This window comes from Camelus ferus, chromosome 16 (genome assembly GCF_009834535.1).
Source record: "Camelus ferus isolate YT-003-E chromosome 16, BCGSAC_Cfer_1.0, whole genome shotgun sequence".
Classification (NCBI taxonomy): Eukaryota; Metazoa; Chordata; class Mammalia; order Artiodactyla; family Camelidae; genus Camelus; species Camelus ferus.
In genome coordinates this window covers 42,679,809-42,706,677 of record NC_045711.1, presented here as the reverse complement: position 1 = coordinate 42,706,677, position 26,869 = coordinate 42,679,809, and the positions used below count along the sequence as shown (strand labels likewise).

The window sequence follows — 26,869 nt, the reverse complement described above, 5'->3', positions numbered from 1 at the left end:
CTACTCTAAATTCTATTCAATACTGAAGGCACACTGGCTCTAACCACTAGAATAGAGCAAAAAGAAATTAAGGTACAGACTGGAAAAAAAGAAATTAAAATGGTTTTACTTGACCTGAAAATATAGTATAGAAAGTTCTAAGGAATCTACTACTAGAACTAACAAATATGTTTAGCAAGGATACAAAATCAATTGTATTTCTATATACCACCAAAAAACTGGAAATTGAAATCTTAGAATACCATTTATTATAACATCAAAAAACATTAAATACTTAGGACTAAATTTATCAAAATATGTGCAAGGTCTGTTCAATGAAAACTATAAAACATTGCTGAAAGAAATTAAACTCCTCTCCCCAAAAGTAAACTGTTTATGAGTAAAAAAACTCAATTATTATTAAAATGTCAGTTCTCCCAAAATTGATGCATAGATGAAATGAAATTCCCATCAAAACATCAAAAAAAACCCTGTAAAAATTGATAAGCTGTTTCTAAAATTAAAAGAAATTGATGATTTATGATAACCAAAACAATTCTGCAAAAGAACAAAGTTGGAGGACTTACTCTACTTGACTTCAAGACTTGGGAAAGAGCTATAGTAACTAAGACAATGTCATATTTTTGCCTGGACAAATAGAACAGAGTAAGATTATATATAAAGTCTATTGATTTTTGACAAAATGGAAAGTACTTCAATAGAAAAAGACTCAAAAAACAAGGCTGGAACAACTGGAGATCTGGGAAAACAAATGAATCTTATGTCTTACCCCATATTGCATACAAAACTACTCAAAAGATCAAAGACCTGTATGTAAGAGGTATAATTACAAAACTTCCAAGACAAAATCTTTCTAAGCTTAGGCTTGGTAAAGATATCTTAAACAGGATACAAAAATCATCAACAAATAAAGGAAAAGCTTTGTAAACTGGACTTCATTAAAATTAAAAACTTCTACTCTTTACAAAAAAAGAAAAAAGGGAAAGATAAGCCACAAACTGGGGGAAAATATCTACAAAACACGTATCTAATACAAACATGCACCAGAATATAAAAAGAACTGCTAAAACTCAATAAGACAAACGACTGATTTAAAAAATGGGCAAAAGCTTTGAATAGGTACTTCTCCAAAGAAGAAATACTGATGGCAAATAGACGCATGAAAAAGATGCTCAGCATCATAAGTCATTTAGGAAACACAAATTAAAACCACAATGAGATGCCAATATACAATTATTAACATGAATAAAATCAAATAAATGGACAATTTCAAGTGCTGGTGAGTATGTGAAAAACAACTGAACTCTCATACACTGCTACTAGGAATGCAAATCATTAGAAAACAGTATACATCAGGCTCTTCTGTAAGTATTTAAGTAAAAGAAATAGAAATATATGTTCAGACAAAGGCTTCACTGAATATTCATAGCAGCTTTATTTTTATTAGTTTAACTGTAAACAACCCAAATGTCTATCACCTGGTGAATATGACAGACACAAATTCATATATGTAAAGTAAGTCCATATGATGGAACACTGCTTGTTAATGAAAAGGAAAGGAAACTACTGGCAAAGATAATATGAATCTGAAAAAGCATCATGGTGTGTAAAAGAAACTAAATAAAAAACACTATATATTAGACTCCATTTACATGAAATTCTACAACAGGCAAAATTATAGTGACAGAAAACCAACCGGTAGTTGCTAAAGCCGAGGGATTAGGACAAAGGACAGAACACAACGGCACAGGAGGGAACTTTCAGATGAAAGTAATGAAAATGTTGTGTGTCTCGATGGACATGTTCTGTATCTACATTTGTCAAAATTCACTGAACCATACACTTGAAGTGGGTGTCTTTTACTATATGTATGTTACTATATGTAAATCATACTTCAAAGCTAATTAATAAAAAGCAAGCAAGAGAGCAAGCACACACACACACACACACACACACACACACAGATGGATACCACTACTATGGCCAAAGTTTAAAAGACTGACAACAGCTGCCAGAACTCTCATGCACTGTAAACCTCTCTGGCAGATTCTTTAAAAGCTAAATAAATACCAAATAACAAACATAATGCATATGAGCCAACAATTCCACTGATAGAACAAACAGCAAGAATAAATCTAAAAAACATGTTAAGTGAAAGAAACCAGCTACAAAAGGACACAAAATGTTTCCTATTACTTGAAATTTCAGAATAGACAAAACTAATCCAATACACTAGAACAGTGGTTATCTGTGGTGGGGAAGGGAGTGGTGACTAAAACCACCCAGGAGAACTTTTAGAGGGGAGGGACATGCTCTGTATTTTGATCTGAGTGATGGTTACATGGATGTTTACCTCTGTTCATATTTTTCAAGTTGTATACATAAGTGCATCTTAACTGTATGTAAACTTCACCTCAATAAAGCACCGGCTACTATGAAAAAGACCTAATGAACACAGGCATCTAGTAAAAATTTGAATATTTGAATTCTGAAAAAAAAAATTTTTAACCAAAAAATAATAATCAGAAGTTTTCTAAAACAAAAAACTTAACACCCTTTAGTAACTACATTTTAAAATTATAACTAAATATTATAATAAACCACCTTTTATGTAATGTAATGTATAGTTTATGATCATGAAAATTCAACTTACCAGGGAAGGAGTATTAAAATTAATTTCTTCAAAGAAGCCATCAAATATTAAACTAAAGGTTGGATCTATAGGGGAAAAAATTTTTTTAAACATTTAGACTACTACTTTTTCTAGTCATACTTTTTCTATGACACTATTCTATACTTCATCAGTAATGAAAATAAAACATGCAAATTATAAGTAAATCATTAAGAAATTGAATTTCTATCTTGACCTGTTAATTAAACTACTGTGATTAGTATGATTTTTATCATTATTTTTAGAGTACAATCATTAACTATCAAATGGGCTATCAGTTTGTAAATAGAGTCTAACAAACACATTTTCCTACAGAAATCGATAGCATAGATATTCTACTGAGAATTTGCAATGAAAAATATGAGAAAACAATATTATAATATTTAGAATGAAAAAACTATATGAGTTTTAAAATTAAACACTGAATTCTAATTATTAGGAAAGGAGACCAATTCTCTTAGGTTGATGATGGTTTACTTCAGCTAAAATAAGCAATTAATCCATATGGAAGTGTTACCAGGAGCTAAGGAATGGCCAAGTTCAATATTAAGGAACTGCAGAAAGGCTGGGTTCCATAAAAAATTCTGACCAGTAAATGAGGTTTGGTTATTTAATATTATAGGTATGAGGAAGAGGTAAAGAGAAGAATATGTCATTTTCCTTGCCAAAACCCCTCCATTGCATCCATAAATTTGTCTGTCTGCATTCTAGGCTGTTGTTGGCTTCCTAAATATTGAACACCCAACATAATGATTCAGTGATTTTCAAGTCATTGCTATTTGCAAGGCAATATATTAACTTTGTCATTACTCAAGGCTGCAAATCAACTGCACATTTCAGTAATTCTTAGTTTAAAAATGATCTAGAAGCCTCCTCACTTTAGAAAAAAAGACTTAATTACCAGCAGACTTCTAAAGAAACATATCTAACTAGAATTAGAAGCTTTCCCCAAATATTTTAACCAAAAGTAACTAAGTGTAAAATCACCGGTTACCTACCGCTTGTAGTAAGGATTACAGGTCTTTTCGTTGTTGCCATGAATGTTTTGATTGCACTCAAAAACCCAGCATCTTCTTCGAAAATGACATCAACCTAAGAACCAATTATTAGAATATTAATGTACTGAGTAACAATACACTTAATGGATATCGGTTGTAAATACACAGTAGACATCCATTAGAGACAAAATTTACGAATTTCTAAACAGTGTGAATTCACCCCATGCCAAAAGCTTACAATGTCTTATACTACCAAAAGAGTAAAAAAAACTATCAAACATTAAAACCATTTCTTTAATGCAGTCACCTGTAATTGGATAAGTATGGGTCAGAATAATTTCTACAAACACTGAACAGTAATTGGATTGCATTAATCATGTTCCTGAAAAATTCTATGATTGATAGTTTCATTCAGTTTAATTTCAATAGAGACAGTTACTCCTGACTTTCTTGGCTATTTTACAGCCAAGATGGTAAGCTTTCATCATGAGAGACCACAGATGTATACTCTGTAAGCCTACCTCCTCAAAAAGAATAAGAGATGTTGCATTTTTCCTGCTGGGTTCCTCAGCCCCAAACTCTTTGACATTTGAATTAGTTGTGTTTGTTGACTTAGTCAGAATGGTTTGTTTCTGTTCGAAAGAACTTTTGATTCCTGCATGAATAAAACATTAACATTCTACATCAAATCAAATTTTAATAGAACATTGGATATTTCCACAGAATAAGCTCAAACTGAAATCTGCCATCAAAACTGAAACACAGTATCAAGACTCATATGTAGGACCTTCAGCGCAGCTGAAGTCTGATAAACAGCAATAGGAACTCATGAAATATGATCATATTTTTATGTTATCAGGGTCTTTGTCAATGTAATGTCTTACCTTTATTATTTTCCAGAAGTGCTCCTATTTCTTCATTATTTTTTGGCTTGGAAGACACTTTAAAATAATTTGCCAAAGTCTTAGGTGGAGGTGCCCGCTTTGGTCCACTGCTTTGTGGTGATGATGGAGGAAGTTTTCTTGGCGATGTAACAACTTTTCTGGGGGAACTTAATTTTTCTGCCAAAAATAAATTGCACTTAAAGACAAGCATTCTAAAAATTAAACAGATGGCAAGATTGAGTTATCCACAGATTACATTTCTACTCGTACCAGTTAAAAATCAAAGATATAAAAATTCTTTTCCATTCTTACAGTCTGTACACTCAAATATTACCATATTATTAGTTAAACTACCGGCAGAGAAGGTAAAACCAGTCATTTGGAAAAGATACTCTTTCCAGAAAAACATACATTCTTGAAGCAAATAACATTCATAATCCCTCTGCTCACTTTGTCTACGTCTGCTTGAGGTCAGAAGAGTCTGGAGGTGAAGTGATAATGGTACAAACCGAGCACATTACAGACTTTCTTGTCCAACTTCAACTTTAGCCCACAGTAACTGATACTGCAAGCAAACAAATGTTTTTCTAGATATGCTATGAAAGAGGGATACAAACTTAAAAAACAAATGGCTGGTGTCTACCCTTCAGAAGCTCAACCACAGCCTGGCATTTATTCCAGGGTATGTCCTTTTCTCCTAAATACCTGATTTAGTCTTTAAAGGTCCTAATTACCATCATATGGCCTCAGAGCAGAGCAGGATCTTCCTGACAGTACCAGCATACATGCACAGTTCCATGACTGTATCCTCTTCTTTTTTTTGTACCCTTATCTCCATGTGTCTTATCATATATCCTTGCATATGCATCATAGGTGTTTGAAAAACCCAGTGAAAATTTTGAGCTTGAAAAAACTATCTTAGACATCACTAGCATGTCATAAAAACAGGGCATTCTAACACAAGGAAGGAGGCGTAATCTCAAAAAAATATTTTAAAACATCACTAAGAGTGGGATAACCAGTTGTTATGTATCTCTTGCTATGATACCACAGGAAGTACACACCCCGTCAACACGCGTATGCTAGCACCGAAATGGAGAGAAATCTAATCAAGTCCACAGATCTAACTGCCAATTTACAAGAAATACAGGGAAGAGGAATGTGTTAACTAATACCATGAAGACATAATCAGTCAAATCCAAAATGTGGGAAATTTTATGACACATGACTAATGTTCCTGAACAAATAAATGACATGAAAAGAGAGGCTGAGGGAACTGTTAAAGAGATTAAAAGAAACTTAAGAAATATGAATTAAATATAAGATGTGGACCTTGTTTGCATCCTGATTTGAACAAACCATTTGAAACAACAGAAAACTGAAATTAGACTATGTATTAGGTCAAATTAGGGTATATAGTTAATTTTGCTAGGTTTGATAATGCTTTTTAAAACGCTTTTATCCGTTAGAGATACATATTGTACATATATGGGTAAAATTATATGATGGTCTTGAGATTTGTTTTAAAACATAAAGTCTAAGAAAAATAAAAAAGGCATGCGTATGTGTAGGAAAAGGTAAAAAATGAATGGCAAAATGCTGATAATTATATTTCTTAATTTTAATTTTTTAAAAGGTTATGACTTAAGGAAAAAAATTACTTACTTGGTGACTTGCCTATGTTGTAGCTATTAAAAATGCAAGGTTTCTGTGCGTTTACACCTTGCTTGTCTACTTGATGGGACTGAGTAGCTTCCTTCAGCTGAGACAGAATTTGTCTACCACTGCGTTGAGAAGAGGCATTCACTTCAAATATCTAAAAGAAGAATGTATGAAAAAAAGGCAGAATGCTTTATGTTTCATTTCTTTCCCCAAGGGTAATTATCACATTAACGTTTGTCCACCGTAGTCGTCACTGACCTTGAACCCAAGCTCCTGAGCACAGGCATATACTGCAGCAGTTTTCCCCACTCCTGTTGGACCTGTTATAAGAACAGTATTGCAAAGGCAATTCTCTTCTTCATCATCTGAACTGCCCTTAAAATCTGTGCTATCCAAGGCATCTGAAAAATTATTCAAAAACACATATAAAGTAATTGCTTAGGTAGCAATCCTATCTCACCAAACTCAATGACCAAATCCCACAAACTTCTTGCCAATAAATGCTGGAAACAAAAACTAGAAGACCAAATGTAAAATGCCAAATAAGCAGCTTTATAAAAATTTTTAGCTAATCTAACTCTAAAAATGTTCAGTGAAATGGAAAAAAAATGACTCAAAATACCTTCCTGTTTCTCATCTCTTTTTCCTTTCAAATTTTGTCTTTCTTCCAACTCAGCTCTTCTTTTCCAGTCTTTCAACCAACTACCATAAGAAAATGTATGTTAATAAAAATAATTCACAGAATATAAATATCTCTTAGACTATATGTTGAAATGATTGTTGGGGACAGTGATGGTATACAGTCAGTTTTTAAGAACTCCATGGTGCTTCCGAATCAACTACATAGTTAAATAATTTTACATAGGCATGAATATTTTAAAATGAAGTACCTTTGCCTAAATACACAAGAGTCTATGTGCAAGGATATTCACTGCAACATTATAATAGCCCCCAGAAGGAAAAACCTTCAGTAGAGGAAAAGATACCTTATGGCACGCTTACATAAGAAGCCAGTACAGAGGAACTATGAAGAACTGAGGTGGTCTGTATGATGACATGAAAGATGTCTAATACACAATGCTAAGTGTGAGTAGAAAGATGAAGTTCTAGGCTGGAGCTAGACTGCCTGAGTTTAAGCTCCACCACTTTCCAGCTGTGTGACCTTGGACAAATAACTCAACCTTTCTCGACCTCATTCCTCATCTATGATATGAAGACAACAATATTTACCCTCATAGGATAGTTCTAAGGATTAAATGAGCTAAGAATGATCAAGTACTTAGAAGAGTGCCAATCTCAGAGTGTTTATTACTATGGGTCCCAACTCCTTATATGAAATCCTTTGGGCCAAGTGAGTTTTAGAATTCAGTATTTTTCAGGTATTAGAAAGGCAATTTGGTACACATACCATGTGTAACATAATACCCCTAGTGGGTCTGTGGCAGTGCGTCCATAATGACTTAATAATTCTCGTTAAAAAAATATGAACTCTTACTAAGTGGGATTGATAAAGACTATAATAAACTTTACGTATATAATAAAGTTAATAAACTTACACTTTTCAGAACTTTTTAGAGGTGGGACTTGTAGACAAAGGATTATGACCTGAATTAGTAGTAATATGATCCTATTTGTTAGGAAGAAAGGAACTAATTTAGGCATAAAAATTTTTCTGGAAGGTTTTACAAGAAACCTTTAATAGTCATTTACCTCTAGGGAGTAGAAACAGGAGAAGAGAGGCACATTTACTTTCCACTTAAAATTCTTATTTTTTTTCCTTAAGATTTTACCATGTGATGTATTACTTTATAATTATAATTTCTACATTTTAGTACAAATAAAATAAATGAAATAGTAAAACTAGATTTATAAGCTACTTTATAAGTTTTACCAACCTATGTAACTTTTTTATAGCTAGCTCATTGCCTATGAGTTCACTGGAGTTCTGAGGTTGATACTTTTCTGTCCAAAGCATGTCTTCAGTTCCAGAATCTAAAGCAAAAAACATGTATTAAAGTATTTTGTCCCTAGACATAAACGTATATTCTTAGACATTCACATTATTATTTCACATAAAAATGATTATTTGTACAAATATTTATATTTACAAATTGCTAGAAAGGCATTTCAAAACCCTTCCCCCTTAAAAGCTAACCACCATTAAGGTCTCATGACAATAAGATTTCAAAGTACACATTAAAAATTTTAGTAGCCACTCAAGAAATACAAAATATGAAAAATAAGTTCCACCATAAAAAAAATTTAAAGAACAAATGCAGCATAATTTTTGTGGAGCCTCTTTTAACCCCTAAAAGGATACATTAAAACATCCTACTAAGTCAGCCTGAGTAAATGAAGAGATATGACACACTCCTGATAGAGAAGACTGAATGTTGGGAAGATGCCAGATCAATCTATCTACTAATGCAAAATCAAAACCCCAATGGAATTTGTAGGGTAAGGGAATCTATAGTTCATTTAGTGTGGTCAATGCAGGAAAACAGTTTAAAAAATGATAGATTTGCTGTACAAATACCAAAACATATTCTAAAGCTTTATAAATGGGTGAAACAGTCAACTCAATAGAATACTTTGGAAAAGATAGATAACCAAATGGGAATATGTCAGAAATATGTGAAACAGGTATAAAATAATAGGTATGGTGTGATTCTAGGGTTTTAAAAAAACACACGTATTTAGGGAAGCACAGAAAAGCCAAAGACCAAACACCACTCTGTTCCATGTGGTCACAGAAGACTCTCATCAGCGAGGCTATCACTTCTTATTCTACATTGCTTGAATGTTGCAATGAGCAAATCTTGAAAGAGAGAGGGGGAAAACGAGGGGCAAAAAAACAGGAAAAAAAAAAAAAAGAAAGAAAAGGCTCTAAGACCAGAAGGAGAAAAGCCAATTTACCCAGAACAGAAGATCCTTCCGACGCAGACTCTCTGTCGTCATTTATTATCAGAATATCAGAATCTTCTACTGCTTCTGTTTCCACTTCACACCTTGTACTCAAAGCAGTCTGTTTCTTTCTGGATGTTTTAGAAGATAAACCTTTGGAAGAATCTAGCTTTAACCCACTGGAGTTATTTCTTTTGTCAAGGTCTTCTGGTTTCCCACTCATCTTTGTTGGACTTTCGGAATGCTCATTTGGCTTCTTTCTTTTGGATTTATGATTTTCCGTTCCCACTCGTTTCCTTTTAGTTTCTTTTTGACTGACACTGGGCTCTAGTTGTGGACATTCTATTTGGAAAATTATAGAAATGCATGTGCTTACTAATGAACAAAAAAACAAACTTTAATGCACAATAATCTTAATATCACTTCAAAATATCTAATAGTTTTATTATTTTGTAAATGAAAAGGCAAGGATCAAACATGGCATACTGAAAGCAAGCTGGATATCTTGTTATTTGGACTTCCTTTTGGTACAGGCTATGTAAACTACTTCATCTAAGGCTTCCCTTAGTACATTATTAATATTTGAACATAATTAAAGCTGCCTTTGGGCTGGCAACTCTGGTAGCTAACACTGCATGGCACTAGATGCTTTTCTTCAGTTGAACAATTCTCCCTGTCAACCACAAGAAATTCTCTCCATGGTGACCACTTCCAAGAATCAATGGCTAAGCTTAGTGGTTTCAAAACTGAAATGTTAATGGAAATGATAATAATGATCATTAACCTTGTTTACGATGACACTCAGAAAGTACGTGGTGCTCAGTTCGTTTTTTTAGAAGCAAAGGGAAGTATTTCCTCAAAGAACATTCAGGATTTGACCACACAATTTCCTCCAGCAAAAGATTCCTTACTTCTTCAGTCAAATCTTTCCTTCTCCCCATAAACTGCAATAAAGAATAAAATGCTCAATTAGACACATATTGTTTATTAATAATAGTCACAATACTGCCAACTACTTTTTATCTATAGTAAGTCTATGCCAATGCAGGATTAGCTTCAGTCACTAAACACCACCTTGATGGCAAAGCTGCATTTGCATAGCTTTAGAAAGACTTAGTTCATATTTTTATTGTTCTTTCTTTTCAAATACTTGTATTCTACACATTTATTTGGCTATAATGCTGACTTACAAAGTATCTAAATGTACTATATAAACTAACATTCTTTTGAAACTGGCTATCATTAATCCTTGAAATGTTTTTAAAGCACTAGGAGTATTTAAAAGAGGTATGTACTTCAATTAGGATTTACTTTTTGAAATTGTATTATTCAAGGAAAAAATGAAGTTTAGGCTACAACAGATATCCAACTTTTTTTTTCCTCTGAAAGATGTGAAGGAAACATCCTACAATGGATGACCTCTCTAATACTTACCACAACAGCAGAATTATTATTTTTCAAATTTGAGTCTAATGTAGAAAATTCACCAAGCGCCATAACACATTTTGAGAGATCTACCACTTTAGTATTAAGTTCTTTAAGTTTAGTTAAGAGAGGACAAGTGGGTGGTTTCAAATGCCACAGGTGGCACCCTAAAGAAAAAGAGAAAAATTATGTTAATCACCTTCATTCTCATACTTATCTATTTATCAAACGCCAAGTATATAAATGTAAACAGACTTGACAACAATTAGTTAACACAAAAGCACCAAAATTCAAATGAGTACACAGGGAACAAATCCTCGCCTCCAACAAATGCAACTAATAAAAAACTACGTGGTCCTGCCTTCCAATTGTTAAAAATAAGCAAATATTAACAAATTTTCTTTTCTTTTAAATCAACCTTACTACTCAGGGTAAAAATTTCAGGGCCAGTTAACCTGGTTTAAAGTTGAAACTCTGATGTCAGACCTGGATTCAAATCCAGACTTTGCCACTCACTAGCTAGGTAAGTGGGCATGATCCTAAACCTCAGTTTCCTCATCTGTAATGTGGGGGTGACAATTATAACACTCAACCTTCTAGCGCTGTTATGGGGATAAAACTAAAAATGCATGTTAAGTGCTCAGAAGAATGCCAGACTATAGTGGATGTTCAATAATTCTTAAGGCTCTAAAAAGAAGTTCTCTGTGCTTGCCTCATCTGCTCATCTACAAATCGATATGCTAAGTTCTACAGTAGCAGTCCTGTGAAAATGTGTTTATCAAAATTATAACTAATTTCTATAGTTGAACACACTACTAGAAAATGCTATTAAAAATGCACTAGTAAAAGTAACAAGAAAGGCTTCATCAATGGAATGGCCAGTAAGAGAACTGGGAAAAAAGGAAAAGTAGAATATTATAAGAAAGACTGACTGGGAAGTTCCCCACACAAAACAGAGGCTAAACAAAACTCCAAAAGTATCAAGGTCAGAAACATAAAAGGGAAAAAAGAAGAACAGAACACAGTGAACATTTCAGGAGTAGAGGGAGGGCCCTAAACCAAACCACAAAGGCCGTTGAGAAGAATATGTTTATATGCTGGCAAAAGAATAATTCTACCTAGGAACAACAACAAAGCAAAGATGTAAGGCTTTGTACATTACTAATTAAAAACTATTTAAGTGAAGTAAGACTGTGGCTGCCATGGCATTGAATCCAAAGAGAATTAGATTACGATCAAGCTAACACCACCCTACAAGAGGTCTGTGCACAGCCATGTGGGAAGAGAGCAGACCAGAGCAATGAAGCCCTGCTCTTTGTTACCTATTCCAGAAGACACTTCTATGGAACTAAACAGCAAAAGCTGCGCTGGAAAGGAGGCACACAGATTTCCCTTGAACATTCAGCAGTAGGGTGGGCAAAGGCCGGGCTGGTGCTCCGCCGAGAGATTCTTACAGATGGTCTGTTTACACACTGCTATGACTTCAGAAGGGAATTCCCTTCCTTTAGAACACACTGCCTCTCTGGACACAACATTCCCTGAAGGTCAGCGCTCACATTCGCACGCGTGCCTGCCCTCCCCTCATATCAGGGAAGGGCCCTCCCCTGGTATCAGGGGTAAGATGCCTGTGGCTTTCTTGCCCCACCCTTTTCCTCAGTCCAAGGCTGAAGAAGAGAGGATGAAACACAACTTTAAATTCTCACTAAAATCACCGTAAGAATTATATTTAAACCTGTGTCTCACCTTAAGCCAACTTACACAGTTTCATATTACTACTAACATTTTAAAATATTTAATAGTAGAAAGCTCACCATCATCTCTTTGCTGAACATGAACGACTCTCTGGAAACCGGCACTCACTGCATTGTACACGTCTAATGCAGCAGCTTTCTTGGCGATCTGTCGTTTCAACAAATCTGGCAAACCACTCATGAGAAAGTCACGCTTTGCTTTAAACTGTACATCACAATCCTGAGACTTCTCAGATGCATCTTGACTTTTAAGAAAATGACATGAATATACAAGAGCTAAGGTTATAAACATTAAGAAAATAAACTATCTATAAAATAAATACTTCTTAATTTTACTTGAAAAAATTTAATCAGCTACCTGACATGTTAGCTGGTCAAATTCTTTTCCTGCGTATCATAAAAATGAAAATCTATCAATGTTAAAAAATTAAATAAAAAATAAGTATACGAAGAGAAAAATGACTTGAAGGACATCTACCAAAATGTTAAGAGGCTATGTTTGATTGGTAGGTGAGTTTTTTCTTGTCTTTTTTCTTTTTTTTTTTTTTCAAGAAAAAAACATACATTTATATTATAAGAAGAAAACAGAATTGGTGCCATATTTCTCAAAGTTAATACAAGAACTTCTAAGGTAATATTGTTTCCTATATAATAGCAGGAACATTAGGGCCCTTAGTGCTGTGTCTCGGTTTTACCTGGCTTACCTTGCTAACTATAAGAATGTTAACTTCAGTGGGAGAGTGGTGCAAGGGCAGAGGAGGGTGGGACTATGGCGTGGTGGAGGGGACAGAGGGTGTGGTGCTGGTGTACACCCGCTTCCTAGCCTGCCATACATGGAGTGAGAACTGTAGTAACAGTTTGACAGATCCTTATGCTAAATACGCACCCACCTAACAACAGAGCAATTCCACTCCTAAGAATTTATGTGAGAGAAATGAGAACACTTGTCCACACGTGTGTATAGGAATGTTCATAGCAGCCTTATGAATAACACCAAATAATGGAAACAACCCACATGGCCATCAGTGAAAGAACAGACAAACAACTTGTGATGTATTCATATAAGGAATAGCACTCAGCAATGAAAAGAGCCTATGGATACTGTAGCATTTGACAGAAAGAAGCCAGAGGCAAAAGTGTACCTCCTGGACCAGTGGTAAAGGATTCTGGGAAGCTGAGATGCTAGCAACCAAACAAAAAATGAGGCAATAATGCACTCCAGAGAAAACAAACTGGTACAGGGAAGGAAAAGTAATCACAGTTTTCCACTGTTCAGTTCAGCTGTGATTAGCATGTCCACAGTCATAAGATGTAAACACTGAATGCTGATCCAGGCAAAATCAGAATATAATCGTCCTCAGAGGATGGGCAGAGGGTCCTGTGTGGTTGGGGGGGCTGGGGCCAAGAGAAGGAGAGAAGATTCGATCCTTATTTTGCACAGTGTAAAGTCAGTAAATAATCCCAAAACTGAAAAATCAAAAAGAAAAAAGTGACCTCCCGTATGATTTCAGTTCTATGAAACTCTAGAAAAGGCAAACTAATCCGTGTCAACAGCAGATCAGAGGTTGCACGGCACTGGGAGTGGAAGTCAGGGGTTAACTGCAAAGAGGCACTAGGGAATTTCTGAGTGATGAAATGTTCTCTATCTTTATTGTGGTGGTGATCACACAGGTGTATTTGTTAAACCTCAAAGTGTTTACTTAATATGGATGCAAATGATTGTGTGTATACTATCTGAATAAAGCTGATTTTTTAAAAATTGTGTTTTGTGTACTGAGCAAAAGCAGTTAGACACAAAAGAATATATAAAGGTTATGTGAATTTCTGAAACAGACAAGACTAACCCTCGGCAACAGAAATGAGACTATTCGATGGTAATAGAATTAGGGGTAATCTTTTATTGTGGTGTTGGTGGGGGGGGTAACAGAAAAAAAGTACTTAACTGTTCAGGAGTAAAAGAAAGATGTTATATCTATCTTGATACAGTGTACTGATCAAAACTGTATGCTTAAGATTTGTGTATTTAACACTAAGTAATTATTCCTCAATAAAACTGAAACAGGAAAAAAATAAAATAAAAATAAAAACCTCAACTTATGTCCCTAAACCTGGTCTTCTCCCATGTGCCATCCACTTGCACAGACCAGAACTTAAATGTCATCCTTTTACCTTCCTCTCTCCCATCCCCATCCCCCCGTGTCTAATTAATTAATCATCAAGGGTTCTTAAACTTATCTCCTAAAATCTTTTCATGCGTCATCTCCAACACCCGAGTCCACACCTCCATCATCTCACACCAAGGCTCTTGTATCCACTCTAACTCCTCCTACATTCCATTCTTTACACAAGAGCCAAGTTAATCCAGCAGTCAGATTAAACTTTCAAAATCCAAATTTTATGTCCATACTCATGTTTAAAACTCTCTAATTGCTTCTTATGGCTCTTAGCATAATGACAAGATTCTTCCATATGGCCTAAAGTCCCACCTACATGGGCAGGCAGCCACCTCTCCAGCTTAATCTCACATTCTTCTCACTCCTGCTCTCCGTGCTCAGGCCACACCGGAATTCTCCCAACCTTCTGTATTCACCATGCTCCTTCCAGCCACAGGGACTCTGCAGACTGTTCCCTCTGCTGGAACACTGCTAGCCAACTAATGAACTCCTGCTCACCCTTCAATTCAGGTGTCATTTCCTCAGCAAATCTTTCTTGGCCAGACCAAATCTGCCTAATCTAATAAACCTTTGTACCTCTCCTTTTTAGCACAACTGCAATTTTTCATTGGTTGGCCCAATTAATGTTTAATCATAAATTATCTTCCTCTAGAGTGTAAGCCTCATGAAGACAGGGAATATGTCTTATTTTCCATAATATTACTAGTACCAAAAACCGTGTCTGGTACGTAGCAGGTATTTAAATATTTACTGAGTAAGTTCGTAAGTCAGTGTCCTGGTATTTGTTTGCCTGTTTATTTTTTCACTATTTTGTCTAGAGATGGCCACAAAATGTCTACAGAAGATCAAGATCTTCAAATTGCAGTTGTAGCATTGTCAATATTGTCATCTTTTAAAATGGGACTTATTAAAGCTTCAAATGGTAATTTACATGCCTTTTCATCAAAGTAAATGAATAAAAACAAAATACATTCCATAAAATATTTTGGCAACTTAAAAATTTGTATCAGACTGACCTGCTTTCATCAAAACCAAGGCCTGGATCAGCTGTTTTCTGAGCCCTTCTAGTAAGAAATAAAGGAGCAACTTTCATTTGTCCTTAGAAAAATAAATACTTAGGTTAGCATCAAGGTTTATCATCTCCACTTACCTCCAGCTACTTTCAAAACTCTTAAAAATTTTTTTTCACCAAAAAATTTTCTATATAATAAGCTCATCTCTCCACCTGGCAGTATCAGTATCAGAATCTCCCAGGAAGCTTTTTTTTTTTTAAACTACAGATTCCCACAACCCACCTCTGGAGATTCTTAGTAAGTCTAGGAAAGGACCTAAAGATTTAAAGATTTATCCAGATGATTTTGATCTTCAGTCAGTTTGGGAACTACGAAGCGAACAGGCTAAACAGAAAGAAATGCAGTAACTACAAAGGGTAGCTGAGTGCTACCCTCTGTAAAACCCTTCACTACATTATAACTTTACTCATTAAAATAGAAATGTTTAATTAAAAGGTTATATTTTATAAGATAAGAGATTAAATTAAAATGAGACCTTTCAGAACAATGTAATCCCCACCAAAACGTTCTAATGTTCATCATCAATGTTACCAAATCTGATTACCAGGGACGTTTTTAGGAGTCTTAAGTTTTTTTCCTAGCACATCATTCAGACACTGAAGTTTCTTCTGATTTTTCTCAGGATGCTTTAAAGAGGTAGAACTTGAATCTATTATCATTACAGAGTCCTAAGACAGAATAAGAAAAAAAATTCTTAGTGATATACAATTAATGCCATTCAAATTTCAAAAGGATTACAGTGCTAGAAGACATAGACAAGGTAATTACATTAGCAACTCCATATAACTCCGTCCGAAACTATCTGATACAAAAAAAACCACGATATGAATGGCAGTAGTCTTGTGTATCATACAAGGTCACCTGATCAAAGAGTAGACTCATTATGACCACAGATTTTTTTTTTTAAATAAGCAACTAACAGACGACACTCCAGATAAAAGAATCAATACAAGTTATAAAAATTCTATACATCCTAGAAATGTTAGATAAAGTCTGACAAGTTTTCCTGTGGCCAGCATACCTCTATGGAGCGCCTACTATGTGTTAGGCAATACAGCAGCTACTGAGAACACACAGCCAAATGAAACTCAAGAGCTGGTGTCAAGGTTACACCAGGGTTTGGGGACAGAGAAGGGGCTAGTCCATGAATAGTTAGTTTAACTAGGTATAATACAGTATGGTAAGAGTAATATTGACAAAAAAAAAAAAAAAAGGAAGTAAATTAAAGTACACATAGGGAAGGAAACTATCTGTCTTGAAGGCTTTCAAAAGGAGATATTGAATTGTTCACAGCATTATTCATAGCCAAAAAGTGGCAACAACCCAAATATCCATCAACTGATGAATGGCTAAATGAAAAGTGGTATATCCACATAATAGGATACTATTTGGCAATAAAAAGAAATGAAATACTTATGCTACAATATGGATGAATCTTTAAAACATTATGCTAATTGAGAGAAGCCAGACACAAAGGACCACATATTGTATGATACCATTTATATTAAATGTCCAGAATAGGCAAATCTATAGAGAAAGAAAATAGATTAGTGGTTGGCTAGGGTTGGGGGTGGGGAGATTGGGAAGTGACAGCTAAGGGGAAGAGGGTTTTCTGAGATTAATAAAATATTCTAAAGTTAATTGTAGTGATGAATGCACTACTCTGTGAATATACTAAAAGTGACTGATCTGCACACTTCAAATGGCAAATTATATTTCTACAATAAAGCTGTTTTAAAAAAAAGAGGAGGGAGGGTAAAGCTCAGTTGTACAATGTGTGCTTGCCATGCACGAGGTCCTTGGTTCAATCCCCAGTACCTTCATTAAAAATAAGTAAACCTAATTACCACTCCCCCCAAAAATAAAGTAAAATAAAATAAAAGAGGAGATGGTGGCATTTAGCAGGATTTAAAAAATCTGAGTAGGAATTCCTCAGGTAGAAGAGAGTACCTAAGATACATTTCAAGCTGAGAGACTACAAACTGAAAAAAGGAAAAATTGCACCCTTTAGGGAGAAATGAATAATTTAGTATGAAAGAGCAAAGTGTATCTAAGGAAGGGGATTGTTTGAGGAAAGGGAAAAGCTAGTTTAGCCTATGAAGAATCTTGAAGGACTTGATAAGGATTCAGACTATATTCTGTATGCAAAAGAGAGCTAAACACTTTTAAAAGAGAACTGAGAATGATATTCCACCACGTCAAGGCCATCGTACAATTCTACCTTATAACTTAAGAGTGGTTTCCTTCTTCTGTTCCAAACAGCAGAACAGGACAGAATTTAAACCAATAAATATTTGGAATACTTACTTGTGTTGCTGACCTTTCAGGAAGTGTCTGATGTCTGGACGAACGCCTCAAAGGTGTCACTATCTCTTCAGCAGCTTTTGACCTACTAATGTGTAATGCTTTTGCTTTTTCAATGAGTTGTTTTGCTTTTGATACATTTTTGGAAGCACTGCTTACCTAAACACAAATGTGAAATAATAATTGAGGTCACTGGCAAACATTTTATATTTAATAGAAAAAAACAGAAAAGGCAAAACTTTGGAAAAAAGTAAAAAAAAAAATCAGTGGTTGACAGAAGTTAAGGAGAAAAGAAGGGATGAATAGGCGGAGCACAGAGAATTTTTAGGGCAGTGAAACTACTCTGTCTGGTACTATAATGGGGATGCATGTCATTATACACGTGTCTAAACCCACAGACTGTACAACACCAAGAGTGAACCTTAATTTAAATATGGACTCGGGGTGATAATGAAGTCAATGTCAAGTTCATCAACTGTAACAAGGGTAGTATTCTGGTATTGATAACAGGGGAGGCTATGCATGTGTGTGGGCAGAGGGTATATGGGAAATCTGTATCTTCTGCTCAAGTTTTTCTGTGAACCTAAAACTGCTCTAAAAAATGAAGCCCATCAAATACACAAATAGAAATATATAATCACAAATCACATTAAATGAAAGACAAAAAAAAGGTCATTCAAATCTTACCAAGGAAATTAAATTAAAATGTGTCTAGTGATACTTGATTTGCCTTTATTTCTTACTTGAAATCTATCCAGATAAATATAATTTATCTGAAAAACACCCAGAAAGATATGTGTATTAGATGTCTGTATAGATTAAGATTGTTGGTTATTTCCCCACCATCTTCATGGTATCTCTTCTTTGATTTTAGTCACTTTCAGGCTGAATCCTTTGGAGAGAGGTTGAAAAGGCATTAGGTATGGAGAACAGCACTAGAAAAGAGTAAGGTCCAGCCTTCAGATCTTGCTCTGCCATTGATGTACTAAGTGATCTTGTGCATTTAAATACTATCTTCTAGATAATGTGTTTTCCACATTCTGAGTTCTACCAGTTTTTACTTTTGGATTTGAAACATACAGCAAGCACGCTGTAAAACAGTTTATATTTTAAAAATAACATTTATCTATTTCAGCATAGGAAAAAGTCTCGACAGATGAACATATAACTATTAAAAGTGGGCTGCCCCTAGAGGGTAGGAGAGAGAAGAGGAAAAAAAGTTTTCTCTTTTAATTTTATACACTACTGTTTTTTAAACAAATGTTTGCTGGTTTTTTTTTTTAACTTTAACTTTTTTTTTTTAAAAAGCATTAAAAAGAAGAGGCATGGATAGTTAAAACACATGTAAGGTTAGGAATGTTAAGATTTGCTTCTATAGTAGTGGAGTGACAGATTTGTTGTTGCTCTGCTAGCAAAATTTTTGACAGGCTGATGGGCCTTATGATAAGTTAGTATTCAAAATAAGCCACCTACATTTAAATGAACAATAGAATCACTGAAACAGTTATACACAGAAATACGTTTTAGTGAATGTGTAAAAAAAAATACACATTTTGGTAAGTAGAAATCTGTTTTTTTATAATAGTTATTTTTCTAATAAAGTTTTTAAAAGTTCATATTTACAAAAAAACAGAAAACAGAAAAATGAAGAGAATGAAGATCAACCATAATCCTAACACCTCAGAAAACAGTCATTCCCAGCAGCCTCCTTTCCGACCAGGCTGTCTGTCCTCCCAGCTCTTATGTGGTTTCTCCTGACTACATCAGGCACTTTGGTCCCAACAGCTCTACTTTCTTCCTGTTTATCAGCCCTGCCCTGCTCTCCTTTGCCACCCAGCTGAAATTCCACTGTATATCACTCTTCAAAATGTTTTGACCTCCTGTGACACCACTGTCCTTCAAAACAGGGTTAAATATTTACTTTATGAGATTAATGCTATGAGTACTACTCATAGTACCTGGAATGTAACATGCAATCAAAAAAAAAAAAAACCAAAAAACAAACAGCTGTTAAATAAAAACAAAAGAGAAACCAACTTTCTGTGGCAGTGACTTTCACCCAAGGGTTACACCAGAATCACCTTGGTGACTTCTGCAAAACATACATACTTGTACCTACTCACCCTGGAGAGAGTCCAGTTCTCTCATGGAGGGGATAAGAAGCTTATTTTGCAAAAGCAGCTAACATATTCTTAAATACCTTACCTCTCCCTTTAGGATAGTGGTTTTCAACTGGAGGTGATTTTTTCCCTCTAGAGGATATTTGGCAACATCTGGAGATGTTTTTGGTTGTCATAACAAGGGGAGTTGGAGTGCTACTGGCATCTCATGAGGGCAGGGTTACTGCCAAACATCCTATAATTCACAAGACAGTCCCACACCAAAGAATTATCCAGCCCACAATGTCAACAGTACCAGGACAGAGACCCCACTTTTTAGCCTCTAATCTATAGAAATAAACCAAAAAGTCAATCATGCTTATTTCCATAAGCAGTCTTAAGAAAAATGATTGGAATGTAACTCTCACTAAGAAAATTTCTTCTAAGTAAACTATACTATCTTTATTAATTTTTCATCTCACAATAAGATATGTTGATCTCTTAATAATATGAAAAATAATATAGGGTTGTAGTTAACATAACCAGTCTATGAAATACGTGTATCTTGTTTTGGTGTATGACTTCCAATAGTAGAAGCTGCTGTTCCCGGAAATATATTATCACTTATAGGACTCTCTAATATTTCAATTACCTTTCTAGTTTGAGACATAAAATCTTCTTCAGCTGCTTCAGATTTCTTAGATCTTTTCTTAGATTTTTTCTTAGATTTCTTGGGAGTACTAATTCTGGTGAATTTCATTCTGAAAAAAAAAAGATATTCAGACACATTTTCACGATTATAATGTGTAAGAATTTCAATTAAACATAGAAAAGAACCGAGTAGGGCTCCAGTTTCTGGACAGTTCTGAAACAGTAAACAAAAACTAAAACACACCCCCATTAGTTTCAAGCCACTAATTCAAAAGTAAGCCAAATGTTAAACTCTTAGAAAATATAGTTTCCTTTTATAAATCATAAGCTTTACAGAAAATTAGCCCGTAGGATCACTCTTACATTAGCAAGAACCACCCTGCAAGTATATACCTCATAGTATATGGCTCAGAAATAAAGTTCTACAATTTATTTTTTCTCTTTGTTAAATGCACAGAAATCATATTTGGAGAATGTTTCTCCAGGAATTAGCAACTGCGATAAAGAGTTTAAAACTCATCTAAAATACATATAGAGTACTTCTGAAACCATGCCTGACTTTAAATCAAATATGGAAATTAAGCAGCATGTTTGAAACTCTGTTTTCTTTTTCTTATAAATCAGTTGTGTTCTAGGGAAAAATAATACTCTCCAACGCTTGAAGTATTTTCCTTCCCGTCTAGTAATATACACAGAATACTCAGAATTTCAGAACAAAACAGAAGTTTACCTAATAGGGCTCTCTGAATCAGAGGATACTGTTATCAGTTCCGCTGTATATAAGCTACGCTTTTCAGATAAGTTGGCTGCTTTTGGAGTGGAAGCTTTTACTGGACTATCGTCTTGTGCATCTTCATAATCAGTACCTCTAATGATTATTGTAGTTGGTGTGCTGCTACTTCTTACAGATCTTCTGTTTGATCTGGGTGTGGAAACATTTACCAAGCTGTCTTCAGTTCCACCTTTAGAGTGTATAACTTTATCCTTGACTGGTATGCTGGTTTTCCTTGGAGCCTTAGTGTTACACAGAGAGGAAATCTTTATAGGGCCATCATTTGCTGCATCTTCACAAATGAGGCTTTCATGGGTACGTAATGTGCTATTTTTGAAAACTGCTGTTTTCTTTTGTCTTAAACTCATTCTAAGCCTGTTTTGATTTTGTTTCTCTTTAAGGGAAAAAATTGTTTCTTTCTTTTGATTATTTCCCTTTTTATTTTCACCTGGAGTAGCACCAGATTCTAAACTTTTTTTATTCTTTTTCTTCAGCTTTTTACTTTTCTCCTTAGGAAAACTTCCCTTATCAGTGTGTGACTGTGGATTGTCATTATTTGAAACCATATGAATATTAGGACTTTGCATGACTTTTTTAGAATTATTGTCTCTTCCTTCCTCACTTGAAGGTTTTTCATTGAGCTCTTTCTGCTTATCAGAAGACTTTTTGACTCCATTTTTAAGTGCATCTGATACTGGCTGCCTAAATGCTTTCATAAACTGTTGTCTTTCTTCTGGAGTGCATTTTGGTTTCACAGCTTCAGAACTTCCAGCCTCCAACACTGCCAATTCAAGTTCTTCCTCATGTATAACGACGTTAGATTTTCTTTTCTGAATCGTCTGTTCATTCTCAGGATCAGACAGACTACTTTCCATTTCCACCTGCTTTTGTTTCAGGAAAATTGAGGGTATTTTCCCTGTCTTTTTGGGAGGAACAGGGTGAACTTGTGCAAGAACGGTGACTGTCTTAAAGCGAGCCTGCTGGGAAATTTCATAGGTTTCTGGGTCACTCACACAACCACTTTTGCCTGTATCTTCAGCAGTTTCAGAAGAAATACAAATTGACATTGTAGAGTCTGGTATCTGTTCCACTTTATTTTCCTTGTGACTTTTTAAAAATTCCTCATACGAGACAGTTACTGTACTATCGTTTAACTGGGCTGTTTCAGTTATATTATCCCTTGATTCTGCAACATTCGCAGGACTTCCGACCTCATTACTTAGGCCAGGTATTACCCGTTCACTACCTTGAACATCTCTTTTAAGGAGATTTAGTTCCTCTGCCAAGGGTAAACTTTCAGATAGATCTATTATATCTCTGTACTTCCTTTTCCTCAATTTTCTGCAATCATTTTTTGTGGACTCCTGTTTAGGATTTACTTTCTTAGAACTTTTTTTGGAGGTCATAGTGCTTGATTGTTTTTTGATACCTTGAATACTTTCTGCAAGTATCTCTACATGTTTCTTGTAGAGTAAAGCAGAACTACTTTCCACAAAATTGTCATTTAAACTAAAGTCTTCTTTGCTATCATCACTATTAATTTCAATTGGAGATTCATTTTCAGTTTTAATAGTACTTAGTTGATGAGATAAATTAACTCTCTTCCCTCTCTTCTTACACTCTGTCTTTGAGAACATTTCCAAAGGTGTTTTACAGTCTTTGCCACTGTCAGCAGGCAACGGTGTGGATGACTTTATCTTGCTCTTTTTTGCTGTCTGAGTCTTCTCATTTGTGGATGAAGTCTTTTTAAAATAATCCAGGATATTACTGGATTTTGGTGGAGAGAAAACCCTGTCTCCAGTCTTCCCCACTGGTGATAAATATTTTGTAATTGTTTTGCAAGAATTTCTGTCATCATCTTTCCTTCGCTTCTTGCATGCCTATCAGTTTAAAAGAAAAAAAAAAGCACTTATTTCAAGCAAAATACTACAAAACATACATTTTAAACATGGACCTATTATTTTATAGAATGAGAAAAGACTCCCTTAGTTGATAAACATATTACGAAGAAAAAAATGCTTTAAAGTTGAACCTACATCCAAATCTCAATGTCATATCAAGCTATACAATTATAATTTGTGCAATTTGCCATATATATATTATACTTCAATGAAAAGTTTCAAGACCAGTACACTTGTGTACAAATGTGTTAATTACTGCTGGCTTCTGTTTACTCTGTGATCTTTGATTAGTAACACCACTGCACAGAATTTATAATGAACATGTTACATACAAACATGTAAAGTCTGATGCGTGGTAGGAACTCTGTAAATGTTATTTCTATTTCCTTTATACTTTTTGAGTTAAAAATAAACAAATTACTCTATTTCCAAGAAACAGGTACATAGTGAACAAGTCTAGGATCCCAAAATTTACTAATAAGTAAAAATTATGATGGACACTTACTACAAATAAAACAAATAAGACTTTTCAGTGTTTTAATTTGCTATTAAAACTGTTGCTGCCTGCCTCCTACACTATTTTTTTTCCCAACGAAAGGTCTTACATATTTATTACTGAGCCAAAGCACTCGTGCAGAAACACTAACAAAAAGAGAAAAATCATTTTCCCAATTAAACACATCCAGCCATTCAGATAGCAGTGATGCTTTCAGAGTGACATGGTAAGACGTAAGTGACCCTAACACAATGTAAATACGTGTGCCATCTCACGTGGGGGGCTCCTTAGAGACCCAGCTTGGTTCTTCTCCAACGTCTTCTCTTGGAGCTGTACCTGATTTTATTACCAATTTTCATTCGAATCCATTGGGGAATGGGATGATTCTGCATTTGTTTCTTGGCCAACAATCGCTTGATCCTGAAAGTCTTGTGAGAAGACGTGGCGAGGGGCAAACCCAACCTCACACGGGATGGCGGAGAAGAGATGAGAGCTACACTGTTTATTACCCTTAAAAAAAAGCTCCATCAGTCTTTTCTTTAATTCTAACTGCCCTCAGTTCATTTGTTAGAATAAACTTGCCAGAATAACAGGGAAACTTCTAAAAAGGTAAGTAATAAAGGAATTATACTTCTGGAAAATTAAAATATATTGTAAAGCTACCATGATTAAAAGCATAGCACTGATGCATGAACAAGCAGGCCACTTAATAGAATGGATGAGAAGATCAGAAAAAGACAAGCATATATTTAAGAATTTGGTATATAATTGTAGCATTCAAGTTATAAGGCAAAGAATTAGTTAATAAATAGTACTGGGACAAATTTTTAACCATCTAGATAAACAGGAGGCAAAATAAATTACAGACAGATTAAATTTTACATCTTAAAATGAAATGGTAAATGTATTAAAGAAAATGCTAATGAGTTGTTATTATTATCCTGAGCTGTATCAGAGACGCTAGACCATAGGCCCTGGAGTCAGATCTAAGTTCAAGTGCTAGTTCTGACACGTACCAGTGTGGGACCTTAAGCAAATTACTTTCAATTTTCTAATTAACTTTTTCTAACTTAATTTAACTTACTTTAAATGACTTCTTAACCTTCTGTCGTCTGTAGAATATAGATAATAACATCTCATCACAAGGCTGATATTAAGTTAATAATGTGTATAAGTACCCTACTCTTACAATACTAAACAGTAAGCATCATTACTATGAAATAGGCTCTCGAAGCAGGGCACCAAAAGCAGAAACTAAAAAAAAGGTTGAAAAACTGACCAGGATTTGGAGAGGAAGGAACAGGAATGGAAAAAGAAAGAAAGAAAAACTGACCAAACAAAAACCCAAAACTGTATAATTCTAGTATCAAAAGTCCTTCCTCACACCTGATCCAAGCTGAAAAACTGCCTTGACTCAACAAACAAGTATCAGTATAACAACTATTAGTAAGCAGAAAAAAACACTCAATTCTAAATAAGTGAACATACATCTTGGCTCACTTCAAGGATACCAGTATGCATACTTCAGTTAGAATGCTGGATTGAGATGAAAAGGTGTAAAAATATAGCAGCTGTCTACTGTAAGATGCTACTCCACTAATTCATGGCATTAGAATCTCTTTATAACGACTGCTTAGTGCATTTCACTGAAACTTGATGAACACACGAGAATAACAGCATGCCAGGTTGCAACTTCTAACTGCAGTATCTTAAGCTCTAGAACAATGAGAAACTGATTTTTAAATCAAGCACTTTGTTTGATTCCTGTAGTGACAATCTAACTGGTATTCCTAGAACAGGTGGATAGGTGACTAGAAAAACTTAAAAGATTTTTTTCAACGCTAAAGTTCTAATAATTCCTTATCATGAACCCAGACTTGACCCTGGGATCCTCCAGGACATTTCAAAAGCCCAAAACATCAAGTTTCACCAACATTTCAGGATCTGGGAGCTGGTCCTTAACGAGGCATCTTAACGTCCCCGCAAACATCTCACAATCCCAATGTTTGTAGGGACCTATCATGACTGTAAGATACGACGCGCTCTAGCAACTGTTCCACATAATGGCACAACTGTGGAGCCTCGCCCCTCCTTTTCCCTCATAGATCCTAAATCAGAATCACCTTCCACCCATCCCCTACATACGGAGATACTCAAACTCACCTCAATTTCGTAGTCCTTCACCGGAGGCGGAGCCGTTGCCGCCGCCATGGCCAGGACCCCCACCATGCTCCCTGCTTCCCGGAATCCCGGACCCTAGGATCTTGCGCGGCCCGGCCCGGCCTGTCTGGAGGCCATGGAGGCGGCCGGCTCCAGCAGGAGCGAGGAGCTGGGCCGTGGGGTCCGCCTCGGACTCCCTCGCGCCCACTGCCCCGAGTGGTCGCAGAGGCTGGGCCCAGCTCAGCCGAGTCGAACGCGGGAAGAGGCGGTGAAAAAGCGCGGGCAGCGAGGACTCGGGGGTGCGGCCGGTGATCGCGGGGCGCCCTGGAGGCGGGCGCTCCAGTTCTGAGCAGTCGGAACTGGGGCGAAGGCCGGGAAAGCAGGCCGAACGCAGACCCGACCCGGCGCTTTCAGAGGGAGTTCTTGTCAATTGGGTTTTCGCGCCGTCCTGAGCGCAGGGGGCGGGGCTTAGGTCGCTTCCGGAAGCTGTCGGACGGTGAGCCGGTAAGGCCAAAATACTTCTTTGGCGAACCTACAGAAGGCAGGACTCTTTTACCGTGAAATTAAAAATTGGCGGGGATTTGGGAAATTCAGATTTCTCACATCCAGTTTCACGGATGAGGTTGTGATTTGACTAAAGTCTGTTGGTGGCAGAATTAAAACCCTAGACTTTTGACGCCGCAGACTAGCCATATTTGAAAGTGGCAATTTCAAAAATACAGAAAAGGGAGTAACAGTTGATTACATTCCTCCCACACAGAATGAAAAGTTATTTTGGCAAGCGTCCTACTTCGAGATACGCCCATTTCGGGTACGAAATTTCAACTTGTTACCCTTAATTGAGCTAAGGAGGCATTTCTTCCCGTGGATTTCGTCCTCGCCAGCAGCTAAGAGCCTCAGCTGGTTGGCGTGTGTTGCAGTCGTCGCTGGGTACCAGTTACCAG

The 26,869-nt window shown here is 35.7% G+C and overlaps 1 protein-coding gene across 3 annotated transcripts in view; it reads right to left on the bottom strand.

Moving 5' to 3' along the window:
- Window positions 1-26,372, bottom strand: part of ATAD5 (ATPase family AAA domain containing 5) — a 35,189-nt gene extending 8,817 nt beyond the window's left edge. For 2 of the 3 annotated variants that reach the window (XM_032457678.1, XM_032457679.1), the window contains exons 1-18: window positions 25,929-26,372; window positions 21,327-23,248; window positions 20,598-20,706; window positions 17,850-18,005; window positions 16,087-16,210; window positions 15,486-15,567; window positions 12,356-12,540; window positions 10,554-10,711; window positions 9,904-10,063; window positions 9,132-9,461; window positions 8,111-8,207; window positions 6,838-6,917; window positions 6,474-6,616; window positions 6,219-6,369; window positions 4,554-4,730; window positions 4,191-4,324; window positions 3,670-3,763; window positions 2,654-2,718 (exon numbers count right to left, since the gene is read on the bottom strand). In XM_032457678.1, the coding sequence (XP_032313569.1) occupies window positions 2,654-2,718; window positions 3,670-3,763; window positions 4,191-4,324; window positions 4,554-4,730; window positions 6,219-6,369; window positions 6,474-6,616; window positions 6,838-6,917; window positions 8,111-8,207; window positions 9,132-9,461; window positions 9,904-10,063; window positions 10,554-10,711; window positions 12,356-12,540; window positions 15,486-15,567; window positions 16,087-16,210; window positions 17,850-18,005; window positions 20,598-20,706; window positions 21,327-23,248; window positions 25,929-25,994 (4,233 nt within the window). In that variant the 5' untranslated portion in view covers window positions 25,995-26,372. The remainder of the gene's footprint in view (window positions 1-2,653; window positions 2,719-3,669; window positions 3,764-4,190; window positions 4,325-4,553; window positions 4,731-6,218; window positions 6,370-6,473; window positions 6,617-6,837; window positions 6,918-8,110; window positions 8,208-9,131; window positions 9,462-9,903; window positions 10,064-10,553; window positions 10,712-12,355; window positions 12,541-15,485; window positions 15,568-16,086; window positions 16,211-17,849; window positions 18,006-20,597; window positions 20,707-21,326; window positions 23,249-25,928) is intronic. The other variant, XM_032457680.1, reaches the window with a different exon arrangement.
- Between the last annotated feature and the right edge of the window lie 497 nt (window positions 26,373-26,869).